This window comes from Rhinoderma darwinii, chromosome 4 (assembly GCF_050947455.1).
Source record: "Rhinoderma darwinii isolate aRhiDar2 chromosome 4, aRhiDar2.hap1, whole genome shotgun sequence".
Taxonomy (NCBI): domain Eukaryota; kingdom Metazoa; phylum Chordata; class Amphibia; order Anura; family Rhinodermatidae; genus Rhinoderma; species Rhinoderma darwinii.
Window position 1 is genome coordinate 401144832 of NC_134690.1, and position 22388 is coordinate 401167219.

The window sequence follows — 22388 nt, forward strand, 5'->3', positions numbered from 1 at the left end:
GTACCATGTTTGGCTACGCGCGACTTTTTGATCACTTTTTATTCCATTTTTTTGGAAACAACGTGACCAAAAAAGGAAATTCTGCCATTGTTTTTTATGGTATTTTTTTTACGGTGTTCACCGTGCGGGATAAATAATATGATATTTTTTTAGGTCAGGCCGATACGAACGCGGCGATACCTATTATGTCTAGTTTTTGTCTTTTTTTTCATTTTTTTTCTAATTATAAAGGGCTTGATCAGGGAAACAAGGCGATTATTGTTTTTATTACGTAAAACTTGTATTTATTTATTTATCGAAAACTTTTTTTTTTACTTTTTTTTCACTTTTTATTTTACACATACTAGGGGACTGGAAGATCTGATCTTCTGATCCCCTGCACAATACACTGCACTACTTCTGTATGTACTGATGTAGTGCAGTGTATTGTAACTGTCACTTTACAACTGACAGTTGAGCCTATTACGTCCTGCCTTGGGCAGGACCTAATAGGCTCCCGTACCTGGCAACCAGGAAGCCGTTGCTAGGCTTCCTGGTTGCCATTGCAACCATCAGAACCCCGCGATTTTTCGCGGGGGGGGGGCAATGGGGTGCAGAGGGAGCCCCCTCCCTCTGTATCAATCACTTAAATGCCGCTGTCGCTATTGACAGCGACATTTAAGGGGTTAAACTACAGCGATCGGAGAGGACAGTGATCGCTGTAGTTGCAGTGGGATGTCGGCTGTATATTACAGCCGACATCCGATGAAGATGGAGCGAGCACAGCTCCTGTGCCCGCTTCATCCTCAGGGCGTTACTATACGCCCATTTTCGGGAAGGGGTTAATAAAAAGTGTTTTTTTTTTTTTTACACTGCTTTCTCTGATCTCCTCACGTATCTCACAGAAATGAGGAGATCAGAGAAAGTGACAGGAGCTTTCTCCTGCAGACGACGTCACAGACGGCTGTGATTGGTCAGTCTTCAGAGACTGACCAATCACAGCAATCGCCGGCATTGGGGACTGCTAATTGGTCCCCAGGCCGGTAGCAGAGACGGTTAGCTGTCAATGACAGCTGCCGCCGCTGTTCTGTCACTATGTGATTTCACATAGTGACAGTTTATTCCTGCGCCGTAATAGTACGTCGAAGGTACGCTGGCATAAGTGGCCAGCGACGTACTATTACGTCAAAGGTACGCAAGGGGTTAAACTGTACTGATCCTGAGTTACATCCTGTATTATACTCCAGAGCTGCACTCACTATTCTGCTGGTGGAGTCGCTGTGTACATACATTACTTATCCTGGACTGATCCTGAGTTACATCCTGTATTATACTCCAGAGCTGCACTCACTATTCTGCTGGTGGAGTCACTGTGTACATACATTACATTACTTATACTGTACTGATCCTGAGTTACATCCTGTATTATACTCCAGAGCTGCACTCATTATTCTGCTGGTGGAGTCACTGTGTACATACATTACATTACTTATACTGTACTGATCCTGAGTTACATCCTGTATTATACTCCAGAGCTGCACTCACTATTCTGCTGGTGGAGTCACTGTGTACATACATTACATTACTTATCCTGTACTGATCCTGAGTTACATCCTGTATTATACTCCAGAGCTGCACTCACTATTCTGCTGGTGGAGTCACTGTGTACATACATTACATTACTTATCCTGTACTGATCCTGAGTTATATCCTGTATTATACTCCAGAGCTTCACTCACTATTCTGCTGGTGGAGTCACTGTGTACTTACATTACATTACTTATCCTGTACTGATCCTGAGTTACATCCCGTATTATACTCCAGAGCTGCACTCTCTATTCTGCTGGTGGAGTCACTGTGTACATACATTACATTACTTATCCTGTACTGATCCTGAGTTACATCCTGTATTATACTCCAGAGCTGCACTCACTATTCTGGTGGTGGAGTCACTGTGTACATACATTACATTACTTATCCTGTACTGATCCTGAGTTATATCCTGTATTATACTCCAGAGCTTCACTCACTATTCTGCTGGTGGAGTCACTGTGTACTTACATTACATTACTTATACTGTACTGATCCTGAGTTACATCCTGTATTATACTCCAGAGCTGCACTCACTATTCTGCTGGTGGAGTCACTGTGTACATACATTACATTACTTATCCTGTACTGATCCTGAGTTATATCCTGTATTATACTCCAGAGCTTCACTCACTATTCTGCTGGTGGAGTCACTGTGTACTTACATTACATTACTTATCCTGTACTGATCCTGAGTTACATCCTGTATTATACTCCAGAGCTGCACTCACTATTCTGCTGGTGGAGTCACTGTGTACTTACATTACATTACTTATCCTGTACTGATCCTGAGTTACATCCTGTATTATACTCTAGAGCTGCACTCACTATTCTGTTGGTGGAGTCACTGTGTACATACATTACTTATCCTGTACTGATCCTGAGTTACATCCTGTATTATACTCCAGAGCTGTACTCACTATTCTGCTGGTGGAGTCTCTGTGTACATACATTACATTACTTATCCTGTACTGATCCTGAGTTACATCCTGTATTATACTCTAGAGCTGCACTCACTATTCTGCTGGTGGGGACAATGTGTACATACATTACATTACTTATCCTCTACGGATTCTGAGTTACATCCTGTATTATACTCCAGAGCTGCACTCGCTATTCTGCTGGTGGAGTCACTGTGTACATACATTACATATCCTGTACTGATCCTGAGTTACATCCTGTATTATACTCCAGAGCTGCACTCACTATTGATTCATGTGAAATTTGTGTGTGTATGTGTGCGGGGGGAGGGTCCTTGCTGTTATGCTGTAATACAGGAGGTAGAGTTTGGACTTGGAGGTCTTCAATTAGCAGGCAATATTTGCAAATATACGACACATAGCGAAACACTGCATTTACCACCACAGAGCTGCATACAGAGGGTTAAGAAAACAAAATTTAAAACACAGTTACAAATACATACAAAAAACTGAAGAAGCTGGAAAAATGTGTTGGTTTCCTTTCAATGACTCATCATATGAAGTGAATAGGAGTTCCCTAGTGGGTAATTACACCCCTTAACCCAGTGTCCCAGAAAACAAAGACAGCTGGCACCAGCCAAAAAGCGACAGTCGATGATTGTTTTGTAGAATGAGAGATCTGAGCCATACGGAAAGAACGGGCCGTGCAGCCAGCAACAGAGGGGAGAGCTGCCAACTGGTGTATTATTGGGTTTAAGATTATTAAAGCTGAAACAAACACAAGATGCACGGTCCAACTACAAGCCACCGGATCATGAACACAAAGGCAGGATTTAAAGGGTTATACAGCCTAGAAAAACATGGCTGCTTTCTTCCAGAAACAGTGGCCCACCTGTCCATGGGTTGTGTCTGGTATTGCAGCTCCACTCTATTAAGGTGAATGGGTCGGAGTTCCAATACCACACACAAACTGTGGACGGGTGTGGCGCTGTTTTTGGTTCGGTCAGCTCTCCTGTGTGGTGTAGTATAGAGGAGCTGTCAGCTCTCCTGTGTGGTGTAGTATAGATGAGCTGTCAGCTCTCCTGTGTGGTGTAGTATAGAGGAGCTGTCAGCTCTCCTGTGTGGTGTAGTATAGAGGAGCTGTCAGTTCTCCTGTGTGGTGTAGTATAGAGGATCTGTCAGCTCTCCTGTGTGGTGTAGTATAGAGGAGCTGTCAGCTCTCCTGTGTGGTGTAGTATAGAGGATCTCTCAGCTCTCCTGTGTGGTGTAGTATAGAGGAACGGTCAGCTCTCCTGTGTGGTGTAGTATAGAGGGTCTGTCAGCTCTCCTGTGTGGTGTAGTATAGAGGAGCTGTCAGCTCTCCTGTGTGGTGTAGTATAGAGGAGCTGTCAGCTCTCCTGTGTGGTGTAGTATAGAGGAGCTGTCAGCTCTCCTGTGTGGTGTAGTATAGAGGAGCTGTCAGCTCTCCTGTGTGGTGTAGTATAGAGGAGCTGTCAGCTCTCCTGTGTGGTGTAGTATAGAGGATCTGTCAGCTCTTGTGTGGTGTAGTATAGAGGATCTGTCAGTTCTTGTGTGGTGTAGTATAGAGGAGCTGTCAGCTCTCCTGTGTGGTGTAGTATAGAGGAGCTGTCAGCTCTCCTGTGTGGTGTAGTATAGAGGAGCTGTCAGCTCTCCTGTGTGGTGTAGTATAGAGGAGCTGTCAGCTCTCCTGTGTGGTGTAGTATAGAGGAGCTGTCAGCTCTCTTGTGTGGTGTAGTATAGAGGATCTGTCAGTTCTCCTGTGTGGTGTAGTATAGAGGAGCGGTCAGCTCTCCTGTGTGGTGTAGTATAGAGGAGCTGTCAGCTCTCCTGTGAGGTGTAGTATAGAGGAGCTGTCAGCTCTCCTGTGTGGTGTAGTATAGAGGACATGTCAGCTCTTCTGTGTGGTGTAGTATAGAGGAGCGGTCAGCTCTCCTGTGTGGTGTAGTATAGAGGAGCGGTCAGCTCTCCTGTGTGGTGTAGTATAGAGGAGCTGTCAGCTCTCCTGTGTGGTGTAGTATAGAGGAGCGGTCAGCTCTCCTGTGTGGTGTAGTATAGAGGAGCGGTCAGCTCTCCTGTGTGGTGTAGTATAGAGGAGCGGTCAAATCTCCTGTGTGGTGTAGTATAGAGGATCTGTCAGCTCTCCTGTGTGGTGTAGTATGGAGGATCTGTCGGCTCTCCTGGGTGGTGTAGTATAGAGGAGCTGTCAGCTCTCCTGTGTGGTATAGTATAGAGGATCTGTCAGCTCTCCTGTGTGGTGTAGTATAGAGGATCTGTCAGCTCTCCTGTGTGGTGTAGTATAGAGGAGCTGTCAGCTCTCCTGTGTGGTGTAGTATAGAGGATCTGTCAGCTCTCCTGTGAGGTGTAGTATAGAGGAGCTGTCAGCTCTCCTGTGTGGTGTAGTATAGAGGACATGTCAGCTCTTCTGTGTGGTGTAGTATAGAGGAGCTGTCAGCTCTCCTGTGTGGTGTAGTATAGAGGAGCTGTCAGCTCTCCTGTGTGGTGTAGTATAGAGGAGCTGTCAGCTCTCCTGTGTGGTGTAGTATAGAGGAGCTGTCAGCTCTCCTGTGTGGTGTAGTATAGAGGAGCTGTCAGCTCTCCTGTGTGGTGTAGTATAGAGGAGCTGTCAGTTCTCCTGTGTGGTGTAGTATAGAGGAGCTGTCAGCTCTCCTGTGTGGTGTAGTATAGAGGAGCTGTCAGCTCTCCTGTGTGGTGTAGTATAGAGGAGCTGTCAGCTCTCCTGTGTGGTGTAGTATAGAGGAGCTGTCAGCTCTCCTGTGTGGTGTATTATAGAGGAGCTGTCAGCTCTCCTGTGTGGTGTAGTATAGAGGAGCTGTCAGCTCTCCTGTGTGGTGTAGTATAGAGGAGCTGTCAGCTCTCCTGTGTGGTGTAGTATAGAGGAGCTGTCAGCTCTCCTGTGTGGTGTAGTATAGAGGAGCTGTCAGCTTATCTAAAAAAAAAAAACAACAAGAGCTGCAAAAGCAAGGCTGGGAAATATCCATTGTTACTGCACTAGGAAGCAAACATAGAAATACTATTAAAAGACAAGGGAGCCCCCTGGTGGCCACCAGCCACAATATTACAGAACAATCTGCGTGCAGCGTTTACTGGACCAATTAGCCTGGTTTCAATCATCATCTGATCTAATTGCATCTACAAATTATGCATCCTCTGCTGTGTTGCTACAGATCATAAAGACCTGAAATATCCAGCTAGAATCTGCGTGTCACATTGTGACATGTTAATTGCTCCAAGATTGTGAAAACACATCACTCACCGAGAGGAGAATCGTAAAATGTAATGGATGCATGGGGGGGGGGGGGAATCAGAAGAAATACATAGAGCAATAAATACTGCAGCTCCTCGTGTCCTCGTCTGCCGCCACAATGGTGCGAAAGGGCCCGGGGATCTGTCTGCGTGTGAATCCAGCAACTATAGGTGAAGAACGGATGTCCCGGAGCTAATAGGGGGGGGGTGACACCTAGTGCAATGGAAGACCTAGGAGCGGGCATACATCTACCGACGGGTGCAAGGACTTATGGGAAGCACGCAGTCATATAGCGGCTAGCCAAGATACAAACCTGATGACTCCTATAGGCGCAATTCACCATAAAGCAGCATGTAAATCCCTGTATAATAAAAGTTCTGCAGATTTCTAGTATACTTGGTTTCAATTCTTTGCCATTTTCAAGATCTCTGTTTGCCGCCAGTAAATGGGGAAATATACTTGTTTACATCTAATGCTTCTCACAGCTGAGGGTTTGTTTCAATTATATCCAGTCTAGACAATCCTCTGTGTTGTAAACAAGCTGGACTCCTGTCTGATACATTGTGGCAAAGTACTATTAGGCCTTGTTCATACGGCGCTCAAAAAAAACGAAGTGTAAAAAAACGCTAGCGTTTTTGTACAGGCTTTTTTTACGTGTTTGTCGCGGTTTTTTGCAGCATTTTTGTTGTGTTTTTTGCCATATAATTAGGACTTCCATTGACAATGGGAATTAAGCTAGTTTTACGCACTAAGAATTGACCTGACGCTTCTTTTTTTACACAACGCGTTTTTTTAAACAAGCGTGTGTAAAAAAACGCGTCGTATAAACTACAATGCGCTTTCCCATTGATGTCATGCGTTTTTGACGCATTTTTCGGTGCGTAAAACGCGTTGAACACATGACGTGTGAACAAAGCCTTACAGGAGAGAGGTTTGTGGTACTGATGTGTTTAGCTCGAGGATTCTCTAGACTGGATACAATTGTAACAAACCCTCAGCTGTGAGAAGTAGGAGGTCTTTACTGATTTGCAGCCCCTGGATGTAAAAAAGGTTTCCATTCACTGACTGCACGCAGAAATCTTGAAAATTGTGAGGCATTGCAACACAAAGTATATAAGGAAGTTGAAGAACTTCATTACACAATGATTTTTTTTATTCACTCCGGCCATGAAGTGGTTAAGGGACTATGAGCAGGGACAACGAAAGCTTCTTGAATTACATTTATCCCGTCAGCAGAGGCATCAATCACATGCAGTCAGCAGCTTTACGTACCTTCTGTCCGGCTATCAGCACTCGGTCTCCCAGCTTCAGACCGGAGGACTGGAGCGACACGGACCCCGGCACATTGTCGTAGTTGGGGAGGGAGATCTGCGAGAGATCGCACAACAGGGGCAAGGAATCCAGCAGAATCTGTTTGATCTCTTTTGCTACGGCGGCCGCATCAGCCATTTCCAGCGGCATATCCACCGGGTCAGGGACCACATCTGCCGGGACACGACCTCGGTCATCCTGCAAAGAAACAGAGATCAGTGACTGAGACAGAAAACGCCAGCGAGGGCGCCGATCTACCGGAAGCTAAACGGGACCTCAACATACATTCATAGATAAGCAGGAGGCCACAAGGACTGCAGGCCATGTCAGTCTAATGTGAATCAAGCCTGCTCATCATATACTGTAAACTTTGTTTTGAAATTCTTAATTTTCAAGATCACTTGCTGTCAGTGAATGGAAACAAAACATGGTCTACAATCAGAGGCTGGAAACCAATTCGGACCCATTTCTACTTTCATACAGCTGAGAGCACGTTACCTTGTACCAGTGTAAGCTACACACACAGCAGAAACACATCTCTCTTCTTCAGGCTGATAGCATTGACCTGCACCGTAACAAACCATCTACTAGGCGAGTAGAACTAGGTCGAAGGGAAGTGAATGTAAACAAAATAGTTCCTATTCATTGACAGCAATCAGCGAACTTGGAAAAAAAAGGTGAAGAATTGAAACGCAGAGGGGGAAACGTATTCGTTATCTGGCGTAGAAAAGCCGCAATTGCAGCAAAATTCACAATTTGCTCCAAAAATTTGACATGGCACTTTTACGAAATGTGGGGGGGGGGGGACGACTCAGAGAGCCAGAGGCGCGACTAATTTAATGAAGGGAATCTGTCGCCAGAGAATCTTCTAGGGCATCTATGGGAACGGACAAGAAAAGCAAAACTATTGTGTGCCCTGCTAAACCGTACCCTAAATATATACATCATAACATAAGGCAAATGAGGCCGCTCAGGGGGAACGAGATACAGGTCTTTTTTTTATAAAGAAAACAATCGTCTGCCGAGAGATTCAGAAGTGACACGTACAAGCGCGACTTCCTGTGCGGAGAATTTCCTGCCAGCTCTGAAGGCAAAAAGAGACAGACGACCCGATTACTCCTCAGTATGAGACGAATGTGGGGAGTCCTGCGGCTGGAGCCCCCCCAGAGATCAGCTGCTAAATGTCGTATTACATGGCTCGTATTTAAAGGGGTTCTCCGCTTTGTACAATCCCTACTTGTTAAAAAGGTCCCTTGACAATAAGCACATCACAAATTTTCCCCCTGCCCGAACCCCCAGTGATCAGCTGTGATCTGTGGAGAAACCTGGCAGTAAGTGTTCGGTTTCCCTGCAGCACCACCGCAGGAGAAATGAAGTATTACACAGTGCACATTCATATCAATGTGTTGTCGGTGTAATACAGGACGGGTCCTCCAGAGAGAGAGAGACGCTCTATGTAACCGCTCTCCACTCTGACCAAGAGATGACGATCCTGAACAGAGGACCCCCGTCTTATCTCAGAAAACGACACAACTTCTTTAAATACAAGGGGATGTTCTGTTGTGATAGTCGGACTAGATGACGTTTGTATATTTCTTGTACACGCTGGTTTAAAGGACTGCTCCCAAAGTAATTATTTCTTATGGAATCTCTAAGACGGCTTTACACAACTCCATCCGCCGCTTGGCATTTTGAATGCGGATCTTAGGCTTATGTTTTCCAGAGGAAGTGTGGATGTCTGTAGTGAGTGATACAACAAAGGACAGGCGATTATTACGCACCACAGCACTCGGCGACCCCGCTCTGTGGTATTGGATGGTCTATCGCATCGTGGCTGAACTCTTAAACCTAGACACTTCTACTACACAATAATAGATTCCAGTCACCTGTAAGTGCTATCTAGCAGATAACACTTACAGGTGACCGGGTCAGATCTAGCAGATAATAACACTTACAGATGACCAGTGCAGATCTAGTAGATCATATTAACACTTACAGGTGACTTTGGAAGATCTAACCGATAATAATAGGACTTATAGGTAACCGGGACAGATCTCGAAAATAATAACACTTAAAGGGGAGCATGGCAGATCTAGCCAATAATAACACTAACATATACTGACTTGTGGTAAAGGTGGCATCCTCTGACAGTACCACGTGTAAACTCACTGAGCTCTTCAATACGACTCCTACTACCAGTAATGTTTGTCTATAGAAATTACACGTCTGTGTGCTTGATTTTATACACCTGTTTGCAATGGGTTTGGCTGATACACCTGAACTCAATTAGGAGAGGTGTCCACATACTTTTGGCCAGATAGTGTATAGAATATCCAGTGGGACACGTTGCGATTTTTTTAAGACAAACGCCATAAAACAAAAACACTATAGATTGCTGTATGACAACACAACGGTACGCAGACTCCATGGACATGCTTTAGCACCTTATTCAGGATCCAGATCACATACATCCCAATTACGGTCCCGTGCAGGAGTCCTAATGCTCTATTCACTTGTGATGGGTCACCGGGTTTTTGTGTCCGCAGCCAAAGGTTACACTGTAACACACGACCGTAAAAATCGTTCGTAATTGCGAACCCATTCACTTCTATTGACCACGGACAGTAGAAATGTTCCGTATGGGAGCACGGACCGAAAATGTGGGTGGCTGTCTGCAGCCGCCAGCCGTGCCCGTAATCGCAGACCGTGATAACGGGTACGGCCATGTGCACGAGGCCTAAGACCCCATGCACACGTATTATTCATTCATCCATAAATAAATACTGTCCATAAATACGGATCCGCAGTCATTTATAGTCATCCGTAAATCATCCGCACTTACAGAAGTGTGTCCGTAAATGCGGTCCAAACTGCAACCGTATTCATGAATTGGCAAAAAAAAAAAAGGGGCAGAATCACGGGTAACGATCTGGCGTTGCATAGCAACACTTCCGTAATTACGGACTCGCCCATAGACTTCCATGGGGAGTCCGTGCTGTAATTACGGTAAAAAAAGGACAAGTTTTATCATTTCTACGGCACGGATACCCATCCGTAAAAATAGGGAAAGGTGTCCGTAGCCCATAAAAATGAACGAGTCGGTAATTACGCATTAAAAATACGGTCGTGTGCAGGGGGCCTAACAGTATTGAAAATCCAGAGTGCGATTTTGACATGTGATACCGCAACATTGTTTCCCACTGGGGAAGATTCAGATACATTTCCTAGTACAGTAGAGACGATGATGAGGTGGAGGATGAGGAGGATGAGGAGTATGAGGATGATGAGGATGAGGATGATGAGGAGGATGATGAGGAGGAGGATGAGGAGCCTACACCCGGTATTAAGTAAAAGTAGCCAAAGAGCAAAGTAATTATTCAGGGTCACAAAATAAACAACAGAAACTCTGTAGATGCCAATACAATAAGGCGCGGTTCTCCCCGGCCGGCGTGGCGGGTTCTCGGCTCGCTTACCCTGAAGGCCGGATTGGCTCTGTATTCCAACAAGGCTTTCACAGCTCCCAGGCACAGGTTAGAGGCAGCGATGTGCAGCGCAGTTCCAAAATCAAAGTCACTGCAGGTGGCATCGACATCTGAAAGAAATAGAACCAGTCCCAGCGGGCAGCGGGACGGAGAACGGTGAGCCCCACGTCTGCAGGAAATGTCACTGATCTCATCACACAGGAAAAACATTACATCTTATAGTAAATCTTAGGGGGAGACAGAACGGCCGCACAGCAGTCGCCCACATAGAAGTTTCCTCTCCGAGATGCGGTCACACCGAGCTGAACATCGCAAAGCACGCAGAAAACCGACTCGCGCTCTGCATTAATAAAGGCCGGGACCGAGGGCAGAGGAGGCCGGGGACCGACGGCGGGGGAGACAGGGGAGGCCGGGGAGCGACAGCGGGGGAGGCCGGGGAGCGACAGCGGGGGAGACAGGAGAGTAATGTGAGATCCCGTTATATCCGTATGTTAAGGACATAGATGCCTCCAGTTGCCGGACCTCCTACCTTTTGGCTTTGAAGCCTTCAGTATAAGACTTATCAATTCAGGAACATCAAAATAGGCCGCGTAATGCAGAGCATTCATGTTGGTCCAGCGACTTCGTAAGCTCACATCGGCGCCAATGTCAATAAGGCAAGAGGCGAATCTTGCAGCGGTGTCTGCGTCTCCTGTGAAATAAATCGTATGTAGCTTTAGGAACGCGAATGTCAAACCTTGTAATTGGTAACTGAGAAAAAAGGCTCCTCATGTAATATAACGGATTGCCCATCATGGTTATGCATCAAAATTATAAACTGCGCATCCACGGACCAAAGAAAAGATAAAGAGCGGGATTTACTGCTTCCCGTCACAATATACAAATAAACCAGAGAGCAGGACAATTTATTTCCTCAACGATCATCTCTATTCACTACAATGTGAACGATTCCAAAATAGGGGAAATCTGAACCACAAAACTTTCTTTACAAAAATGAGGTTTATACTGATGTCTACGAGTGTGAACATTTCACATAGTTTATGTACAGCCTTGTACATTTTACATAAAATTAATGTAAAAAGTTGTAAATACATGACATTACTTATCCTGCACTGATCCTGTGTTATATCCTGTATTATACTCCAGAGCTGCACTCACTATTCTGCTGGTGGAGTCACTGTGTACATACATTACATTACTTATCCTGTACTGATCCTGAGTTATATCCTGTATTATACTCCAGAGCTGCACTCACTATTCTGCTGGTGGAGTCACTGTGTACATACATTACTTATCCTGTACTGATCCTGAGTTACATCCTGTATTATACTCCAGAGCTGCACTCACTATTCTGCTGGTGGAGTCACTGTGTACATACATTACATTACTTATCCTGTACTGATCCTGAGTTATATCCTGTATTATACTCCAGAGCTGCACTCACTATTCTGCTGGTGGGGTCACTGTGTACATACATTACATTACTTATCCTGTACTGATCCTGAGTTACATCCTGTATTATACTCCAGAGCTGCACTCACTATTCTGCTGGTGGAGTCACTGTGTACACACATTACATTACTTATCCTGTACTGATCCTGAGTTACATCCTGTATTATACTCCAGAGCTGCACTCACTATTCTGTTGGTTGAGTCACTGTGTACATACATTACATTACTTATCCTGTACTGATCCTGTGTTATATCCTGTATTATACTCCAGAGCTGCACTCACTATTCTGCTGGTGGAGTCACTGTGTACATACATTACATTACTTATCCTGTACTGATCCTCAGTTACATCCTGTATTATACTCCAGAGCTACACTCACTATTCTGCTGGTGGAGTCACTGTGTACATACATTACTTATCCTGTACTGATCCTCAGTTACATCCTGTATTATACTCCAGAGCTGCACTCACTATTCTGCTGGTGAAGTCACTGTGTACATCCATTACATTACTTATCCTGTACTGATCCTGTGTTATATCCTGTATTATACTCCAGAGCTGCACTCACTATTCTGCTGGTGGCGTCACTGTGTACATACATTACTTATCCTGTACTGATCCGGAGTTACATCCTGTATTATTCTCCAGAGCTGCACTCACTATTCTGCTGGTGGTGTCACTGTGTACACACATTACATTACTTATCCTATACTGATCCTGGGTTATATCCTGTATTATACTCGAGAGCTGCACTCACTATTCTGCTGGTGGAGTCACTGTGTACATACATTACTTATCCTGAACTGATCCTGAATTATATCCTGTATTATAATCCAGAGCTGCACTCACTATTCTGCTGGTGGAGTCACTGTGTACATACATTACATTACTTATCCTGTACTGATCCTGAGTTACATCCTGTATTATACTCCAGAGCTGCACTCACTATTCTGCTGGTGGAGTCACTGTGTACATACATTACATTACTTATCCTGTACTGATCCTGAGTTACATCCTGTATTATACTCCAGAGCTGCACTCACTATTCTGCTGGTGGAGTCACTGTGTACATACATTACATTACTTATCCTGTACTGATCCTGAGTTATATCCTGTATTATACTCCAGAGCTGCACTCACTATTCTGCTGGTGGAGTCACTGTGTACATACATTACATTACATTGTACTGATCCTGAGCTACGTCCTGTATTATACTCCAGAGCTGCACTCACTATTCTGCTGCTGGAGTCACTGTGTACATACATTACATTACTTATCCTGTACTGATCCTGAGTTACACCCTGTATTATACTCCGGAGCTGCACTCACTATTCTGCAGGATTCCAAGCTGAAATCTCCCAGCATTCCCTGTTTGTTAGGTGTCTGCACAGAGTTTGCTCTGATGATTTGCAATCTGGAAAATGTGGTATTTACACCAGGCACTGTACAGTAAGGCCCTGTTCACACTAAGATTTTTGCAGGTGCAAAAATCTGCCTGGCAGTTTTTGACCTGCCTGCAAGCTCTTTGCCACGTTTTTTGCGGCGTTTCTCGGCCATTGAGCACCGCGGGCAAAAAACGCTGCGAAAACCACTTTCTCTGACATCCATTGATGTCAATAGGAGGTCAGAGACAAACGCCTGAAGAAAGGGCATGACGCTTTTTCCCGCAAGTGTTTTTTTCCGTTCGTGGGAAAAAAAAAACACATCTACCTCACAGTACATGGATTGGGCAGAGAGCGCGTGGATCGGGCACACAGCGCGTGGATCGGGCACACAGCGCGTGGATCGGGCACACAGCGCGTGGATGTGTAGCTGAATGTTTGACGCCATGGAGGTGCTAGTAAAGGACACCATGTCTTATGATATATAGAGTACCCGTCATACACCGCTCTCACCAATTCCTTGCGCTCCAGATTTACAAGCGTAATGCAGCAGCGTCATATCCGTCAGTCCATCCCGGTCATTGACGTTACATCCTCGCTTCAAAATCTGCAACAGACATTTACATACAACATGAACCCCGTCAGTGCAGCGACACATCTCGTGTTAATAACGTGTGTATATATATATATCATCTCTGGTGTGTCTGGGACAAGTGACATTTATCTACATGGGTTTCTCACCAACAACACATCGTAGATCAAGAGGATCGGACATAAATATTTCATCACTGGAGGTCTAAGGGCTGGGACCACCAATGATTATGGCTTAGGGGGTCCTTATGGACACTTACGTGGCTGGCATCATATTATGGCTAATTCTCTACTGATGTTACGATTATCTTTGTGTATTCTGCGAGCAATAGCAATAAAAAAAAAAAAAAAAAAACACCCATAAACATGGCGGTCATGCGAGTCGCCCATCCTCTCACCCCCCCCAGTTCTTTCATTAGTTGATTGTTTTACCTCCACGTGTGATTTATGACATTTTTTTAGCTTTGCAGCTGGATTATTTGATAAAGCATCACATGTCCGAGGTGTAAACCCGCCGCCCCGTCTCCCGCGTTACTCGCTGTAATATATTGCGTCTCTGCAGTCCTATAATTGTAGGTCTCCCTCCAGTCTGAGACTTATATAGCTCTCATTTTGGTTGAACAAGGGGCCACATATGGTCTACACAAATAAATGTGGACGCCCTCATCCCTTACATTGGTCCAAAGGAAAGCAGGGAGACTCTTCCGGTTCAAGGACTAGAGTGCCCCCCCCCCCTGCTCTTTGGTCAGTCCGGTTCTCACCTCGTTCCCTATGACGTCTATGTTCTGCTGGACTTGGGGGACCCATTGTCTTAAGATAGCAAACAGCTCGGAAACTGAGGTGTCCGGGTCAAACAATATGTCCTGACACGAGGCATCGTTGGGGTCAAAAAACGAAAGTTCTGCGACAAGAAGTAAATAATAATTAGACAGATTTAAAGGGTGTCCATCAGTGACATCAAACAAGTCAGAAGATCATATTGTGGGGTCCCGGCGCGGAGGTCCCCAAATACTGGTAGAATGAAGTCAGACATTGAGTTAAAATATACAAGTAAAGGACAGAATAATAGCTATATGAGCGTCTCCGGCACGCTCCGGGATATCACACTAAACCTCACACTGACATTTCAGCTTCACTTATTCAACACGATTACAAAGCTTAAATCCACAGCTTTACTTCTCCTTACTGATCTTGATACTCTAGTCGCATCCAAAGCAGCATACAGAATTCTGCTAGCCTATACGGTCAAGGCTGTGCTGACAGACACACATCAGCTTATCCTGTAAGACACTAAAAGGGCTTGTCCAGTTTAGAAAACCCATTGTCATACCCCCTATTAGGGAATTCTGAGACAATAGAGGGGGGGGGGGTCCTCTGTTACATAGAGCGTCTCTCTCTCTGGAGGTCCTGTCCTGTGTTACAGACAACACATTGATATGAATGGACACTGTGTAATACTTAATTGCCCCTGTGGGGGCACTGCAGGGAAACTAAATGCTTACTGCCAGGTGTCGTCGTCCCCCCCGCAGATTACGACGTATCGCTGGGGGTTCCAGCAGGGGGACACTGTGATCAAGTTATTGTCAAGGAACCCTTCTAACAGGTAAGGATGGTCCAAAGTGGTGAACCCCTTTGAGAGGACAAAGATCATGGACAGAAAACATTAGGAATGCTGGAAAAAAAAAAAAAAGTTACAAATAAGAATAATAAACAAATTAAAAAAGATCCTGTAAAATAAAATAAAAAATGTAACCCCTCCCCCAATCCACCTGCACATTCAGGGACCATCCTCGGTGACATGGACGTCGTGGACCCCTATAATATAATAATGCCTTAATATCGCAGAGAATAAAATATATCAAATCCACATAAAACTATAACCCGTCTCCTGTAGAGAAAAGTGGAGCCCCGTGTTCTCGGGCGTTATAGAGCGGACGTAGGTTGGGCAAAGTAAATGTACTTTATATCGTTATACCCGGATGACGGCGCGGATTATGTTGTGGCATAAACTTGTCATGTTCCCACGGCGGTTTTTTTACACTGATTTTGATGCGGAAACCGTATCAGTATCAACGCAAAAAATACCCCAGATCTCACTCCATTGATTTCAATAGGTGGTAGAGGTGTTTATTATTCCAAAAGGTAACTTTCCGGAATCTGAAGTCCTTGATCTTGAAAGGGTTAACGTACAGTGCCTGGAATAAAAACTACAACTCCCACTAAGCGCCAGAGCGGAACATGTTCTGTACAGACACTGAATCAGCAGGAGGAGACCGGGACACATGAGGTTCTTCAACTCTACACAGACCCTGAACCAGCAGGGGTGAAAGTAGAGACATGCGAAATTCTGCAGCCCGACAGGAGGAAACTAGTACAATTCTGAGTGCAGATCTGGATGTGACTGGAGTATAAGACATAATTTTTACTCCTCGCCAGTTATGATAGGTAAACCCGCAGGAGAACTCCAGAAAGTTTATTTACCCATGATGCAGTGTGTGCACCTGAATGACATACATAGACTTTAATGTACATATGTCATCCAGGTAGTGAAGCTGCTCGGAAAAAGTCCACCCCCGTGTATGCAAGCGGCCGTCTCCAAGATCATAATCTACCTTCCCCTATTGAGACTGACCCCCCTTTTACCACGGACGACGACACGCTCATATAAATCAGGAATTGCACTTACATCATATATACCTATTGAAGGGAACGCGAGCCCATAATGTATACAAGAAGCCGGTGACGGTATATACAAGCCCGTGCCTGCTGCTCCATTGCAGAGTACAGACTACTGGGGCTGGCGTCTGCTGATGGATTTCATGAGCCACTGCGGGAAACGCTGCATATTTAACGGGATTGCCTCTTCTGCAATTCCCCCACACATCGTCCTGTACTCACCACAGTCAGACGGCATCGGAGCAGCAGCGATGGAGAAGGTGACGGGTCTGCAGGGGTCCAGGTAGCACGGCAGGAAGCGGTGAATAGCGGAAAGAGCGTGTTCGTGGATGTAGCGGGCAGTCAGGTCCTCAATGGTCATTTTCTAGAAAACCACCTGGAGAAACAAGATAAAAGGGGAGGACATTAGAGAAGAAGACACAGGAGAGCGGACAGGACGAGAACAAGCGCCAGAAATAAACCTCTCACAACAGAGCTCTGCGACCCCCACGGACCCCGCCGGCAGCTGTGCCGCTCACTTGTCACCAGACTTATTATATTTCAGCCTGACCCCTGATCCCACGCTTCCCGTAGACACTTCATCCCGACTATTATTCTTCTTCAGGACAGAATTTTACACATTCCAAATGCATCTCAAATATTTCCACTGCTGATCAGAGACAAACAAACGACCCCCCCCCCCGTCGTCCCCCCCCCCCGTCCGTTTCCACTATTAGGGCACATGGACGTTATGGGGGGGGCTGTAAAAGGGGCTCCTGCTCGAACAGACTCAGTGCGTCGATGCATTACATTTAAATGGCCGGAACGTAACGCGGCTTCCACTGGAGGGTAATGTGTGGCTGGACGCGGCCATTAAAAAAGCCGGACCCTCGGCGATCAGTGGATCGACACGCTGGTTTCTTCTTAAAACAAGGCCCAGACTTTGGTGTATTTTTCCAAAAAGTAAACGGCGCACGTTATTACATGGTTTGTTTTTCCGTCACTTCTTGGCTCGCAGCGTTATGTTGCGGCTTTTCTCTTTTTTGGGAGACTTCTCATGTAGACGTTACCCCAGGTCAGGCCATTCGTTCACTGCAGAAGAATTCTCTACGGTCAGAACCAGCGCCTTATTTATACACGTCCACGGGATACTTTTATGAATATGGCGTCTCATTCTGCCGCACTATGACCCTTAATATAAATCTTCTTCACGGTGTCGCTGAGTTTTCAGGATTTTTTGTAGAACTTTTTATGTGAAAAACTTCAATCCTGCTGTATTCTGCTCAAAGAGGGGGGGGGGATACACAAAGGGGGTAGAAATGGGGCGAGAACATTGCTCAATGTGTTAAAATTTTGTGCCAATGCATCTAAAATAAAATTTAAGCAACTTTGTAAATAGACTGGATACAAATCTCATTCCATTCTGCGTACTCTTGAAACCATGTGTCTCCATGGTTACAGACTACAAATAAAACCCTGTGTAGTCTGATCCTGCCGTCGTGCGTCACTCCTTCATAACTTCCAGAAAGTAGAAAAAGAGGTAGAGGGAGCGGAGTAACACGTGACTGCAGAATCAGACTACACATGGGATTGCTTGTAGTCTGTAACCATGGAGACAAATCAGTCTGAATAGGAGCTGTATACACGATACGGTAGGAGACAAGACTATTTGCTAACTTGATTGCATTTTAGATATATTGGGTGAAAAAAAAGGGAGGGTGGCAAAAGCCAGGGAAAGATGAGACGTAGAATACTCGGCCTTATCATGAATATTCTCCCTCCGTGACTTATTGGCGTTTTTCCTCCTCACCACAAGACGTCTATCACCGCTAACTGGATTCCAGATATTTATTGATGATCCAACCACAGATCGTTCCCTCCTGACAAATAATCAACGACGTGCGCTGACCGGCAGTGACATCACCGAGGGCGTCACAAGAGGCATCGGCCATCACTGCCAGACCGCGCGCAAATACAAACGCAAGGCTCCATGCAGATCCTGTAGGCACACGGGACTCCTATACTTCTGTACGCGGGTCCTGTAGGCACACGGGACTCCTATACTACTGTACGAGGGTCCTGTAGGCACACGGGACTCCTATACTCCTGTACGAGGGTCCTGTAGGCTCACGGGACTCCTGTACGAGGGTCCTGTAGGCACACGGGACTCCTGTACGAGGGTCCTGTAGGCACACGGGACTCCTGTACGAGGGTCCTGTAGGCACACGGGACTCCTGTACGAGGGTCCTGTAGGCACACGGGACTCCTGTACGAGGGTCCTGTAGGCACACGGGACTCCTGTACGAGGGTCCTGTAGGCACACGGGACTCCTGTACGAGGGTCCTGTAGGCACACGGGACTCCTGTACGAGGGTCCTGTAGGCACACGGGACTCCTGTACGAGGGTCCTGTAGGCACACGGGACTCCTGTACGAGGGTCCTGTAGGCACACGGGACTCCTGTACGAGGGTCCTGTAGGCACACGGGACTCCTGTACGAGGGTCCTGTAGGCACACGGGACTCCTGTACGAGGGTCCTGTAGGCACACGGGACTCCTGTACGAGGGTCCTGTAGGCACACGGGACTCCTGTACGAGGGTCCTGTAGGCACACGGGACTCCTGTACGAGGGTCCTGTAGGCACACGGGACTCCTGTACGAGGGTCCTGTAGGCACACGGGACTCCTGTACGAGGGTCCTGTAGGCACACGGGACTCCTGTACGAGGGTCCTGTAGGCACACGGGACTCCTGTACGAGGGTCCTGTAGGCACACGGGACTCCTGTACGAGGGTCCTGTAGGCACACGGGACTCCTGTACGAGGGTCCTGTAGGCACACGGGACTCCTGTACGAGGGTCCTGTAGGCACACGGGACTCCTGTACGAGGGTCCTGTAGGCACACGGGACTCCTGTACGAGGGTCCTGTAGGCACACGGGACTCCTGTACGAGGGTCCTGTAGGCACACGGGACTCCTGTACGAGGGTCCTGTAGGCACACGGGACTCCTGTACGAGGGTCCTGTAGGCACACGGGACTCCTGTACGAGGGTCCTGTAGGCACACGGGACTCCTGTACGAGGGTCCTGTAGGCACACGGGACTCCTGTACGAGGGTCCTGTAGGCACACGGGACTCCTGTACGAGGGTCCTGTAGGCACACGGGACTCCTGTACGAGGGTCCTGTAGGCACACGGGACTCCTGTACGAGGGTCCTGTAGGCACACGGGACTCCTGTACGAGGGTCCTGTAGGCACACGGGACTCCTATACTTCTGTACGAGGGTCCTGCAGGCACACGGGACTCCTATACTTCTGTATGAGGGTCCTGTGGGCACTCGTGTGCAGCGATCTGGGGTCTCCATGAGGCGCCGGATTCACCCCTCCTTGTGAAATAACATGTACGGCAGAGCACAGGCGGATGTTCTCCTCTAGCAGCGACGCTTCCTTATACCTCCGTCACAGGTCGCAACGTCTCTCCAAGCAGCGACGCCAGTAAAGACCCATGGAATTGGGTGATGTTTATTTCTATACATGAGACTGAATTTGCTTCGGACAGACCGCGCAAAAAAAAAAAAAGTTTCTCAGGACCTCGTGTACGGATTTTACTGCCCATGGTAAGCCGGCGACGCAGAGCTGCTGGCAACTCCAAATGACATCAGTCAGGAGCACATAAAGCCAGTGTGTGCAGGGAGGACATGTACAGAAGTCTCCCCGCGCCGGGCGCTCAGTGTCAGTTCATACAGCGTTTCTTGTTCCGGAAACCGCATTGGAATCAGCACAAAAAAAAAAGACACAAATTCCCCCCACATTGACATGTTTGCGAGGAAAAAAAAGCGTCATGCTCTTCCCGTGTTTCCGTTTCTGACCATTCATTGACATCAACGGGAAACAGAGAAAGCGGTTTTCGCTGCATTTTTTGCCCACGGCGCTCAATGGCCATGAACGAAAAACGCTGCAAAGTAAAGGGAGGTCAAAATCTGCAAAACGCGACAGTTTTATTTAACATGTGCGTCATTTTTAAGGTGAAAATTAGCAGTGTATACGGCAGCCATGAGGTAGAGTAAGAAGAAACGCGTCTCCCATGTCCAGACTTTTCATACACATTAACCATAAATTGCCCGCACCCGACCACAATATCAATAAATCTCCCACATCCAGAGGCTGAAAACCCGACCAGACCATGTCCTGCTGACACAGCTGCACCTCTCGTTACAGTGTATCAGTGCTCTCTATTGTATCAAGCCATGTATCTGTGACCGTAGATCATGATCAAGAGAGGTAATCATCCGCTGAATGTAAACAATGTTTCCATTCACTGACAGCAAGTAGGAATCACGTTAGTGATGGGAATGGAAACAAAGTATATTAGGGATTTGCAAACTTTTCATTATAAAATGTATCTGCATAAAAAGAAGAGAAAAAGATGAGTGAACGCTTCTGCCCCAGGTCTATTGCATACGTGTGAAACCTGGAGTTTTCGGCAGCGTCTCCACCCCATGTACCTGGCGGAGATCCACGCCCAATTCCCAGAACCGTCCAGCGCATGGCGGAACACGTAAAGCTGGAGCTAATGAGATGCAAATCCTTGCGCACCGACCTCTCCTCACATTCACAATGCGGCACCAGACAGGCCAAGTATCGGCTCTTCATAATCGCCATATGCGCCATTTATACGTCATACAAACTATAGATGATCTCAATAACTCATCATGGCTGCTCAGCATCCCTCTCCCCTCACCATCCCTCTCCCCTCACCATCCCTCTCCCCTCACCCTCAGCATCCCTCACCATCCCTCTCCATCCCTCTCCCCTCACCATCCCTCTGCATCCCTCTGCCCTCAGCCTCAGCATCCCTCTGCCCTTACCATCCCTCTGCCCTCACCCTCAGCATCCCTCTCCCCATCCCTCTGCCCTCAGCCTCCCTCTGCCCTCAGCCTCCCTCTGCCCTCAGCCTCCCTCTGCCCTCAGCCTCCCTCTGCCCTCAGCCTCCCTCTGCCCTCAGCCTCAGCATCCCTCTCCCCATCCCTCAGCATCCCTCTCCCCCGCCCTCTGCCCTCAGCCGCCCTCTGCCCTCAGCCGCCCTCTGCCCTCAGCCGCCCTCTGCCCTCAGCCGCCCTCTGCCCTCAGCCGCCATCGTTTTCTAAAATCATTGCAACTGAGGAGAAGTGGTGCCATGGGCATTGGCGATGGCGTAAACATGAGCTGGCGCCACCTCTCCATAGATATCACCCGCTGCTTCTACCAATCCAACATGTGTTCAACCAGGACAGAGGCAGCAGAAAAAAAGTGGGATCTCAACATTGGGTTTAATTCCAAGCGATGACCACTAGAGGGAGCAGGAGTCTTATCCAAAGTTACTGAATAGAAATGTCAGCTCCTCAGACAAGCGTCACCTGGACCAGACTTACGTGGGAGGCTTTTTTCCGAAAACTACTACACGTGGACTCTCAAATTATTATTTAATCAGATCATCGCTTTATCATTTAACTAGAACCGACGATTTATTCTCCTAGCCATAGAGGTTTACAACAGTACCCTAGCAATCTCTCTGCTTGCTGTCAGCAAATAGAGAATTCTTTACATTCAGAGAGTGAAAATAGTCCTGTTAACACAGCTGAGGGTTTGTTACAATTGTATCAAGTCTAGATAATCCTGTGAGAGCTATACATCAGCAGCAGCAGACATCTCCCTCCCGTCCGGATAGTCTGTTACACTGTACCAGTGCAGCCAGGGGCAGATATATA

The 22388-nt window shown here is 46.8% G+C and overlaps 1 protein-coding gene across 3 annotated transcripts in view; it reads right to left on the bottom strand.

Annotated features, from left to right (window-relative positions):
- CLIP4 (CAP-Gly domain containing linker protein family member 4) overlaps window positions 1-22388 on the bottom strand; it is an 86582-nt gene that overhangs the window by 53873 nt on the left and 10321 nt on the right. For all 3 annotated transcript variants that reach the window (XM_075863448.1, XM_075863447.1, XM_075863449.1), the window contains exons 2-7: window positions 16894-17047; window positions 14757-14896; window positions 13918-14011; window positions 11098-11259; window positions 10560-10678; window positions 7048-7284 (exon numbers count right to left, since the gene is read on the bottom strand). In XM_075863448.1, coding sequence (XP_075719563.1) covers window positions 7048-7284; window positions 10560-10678; window positions 11098-11259; window positions 13918-14011; window positions 14757-14896; window positions 16894-17032 — 891 coding nt within the window. In that variant the 5' untranslated portion in view covers window positions 17033-17047. The remainder of the gene's footprint in view (window positions 1-7047; window positions 7285-10559; window positions 10679-11097; window positions 11260-13917; window positions 14012-14756; window positions 14897-16893; window positions 17048-22388) is intronic.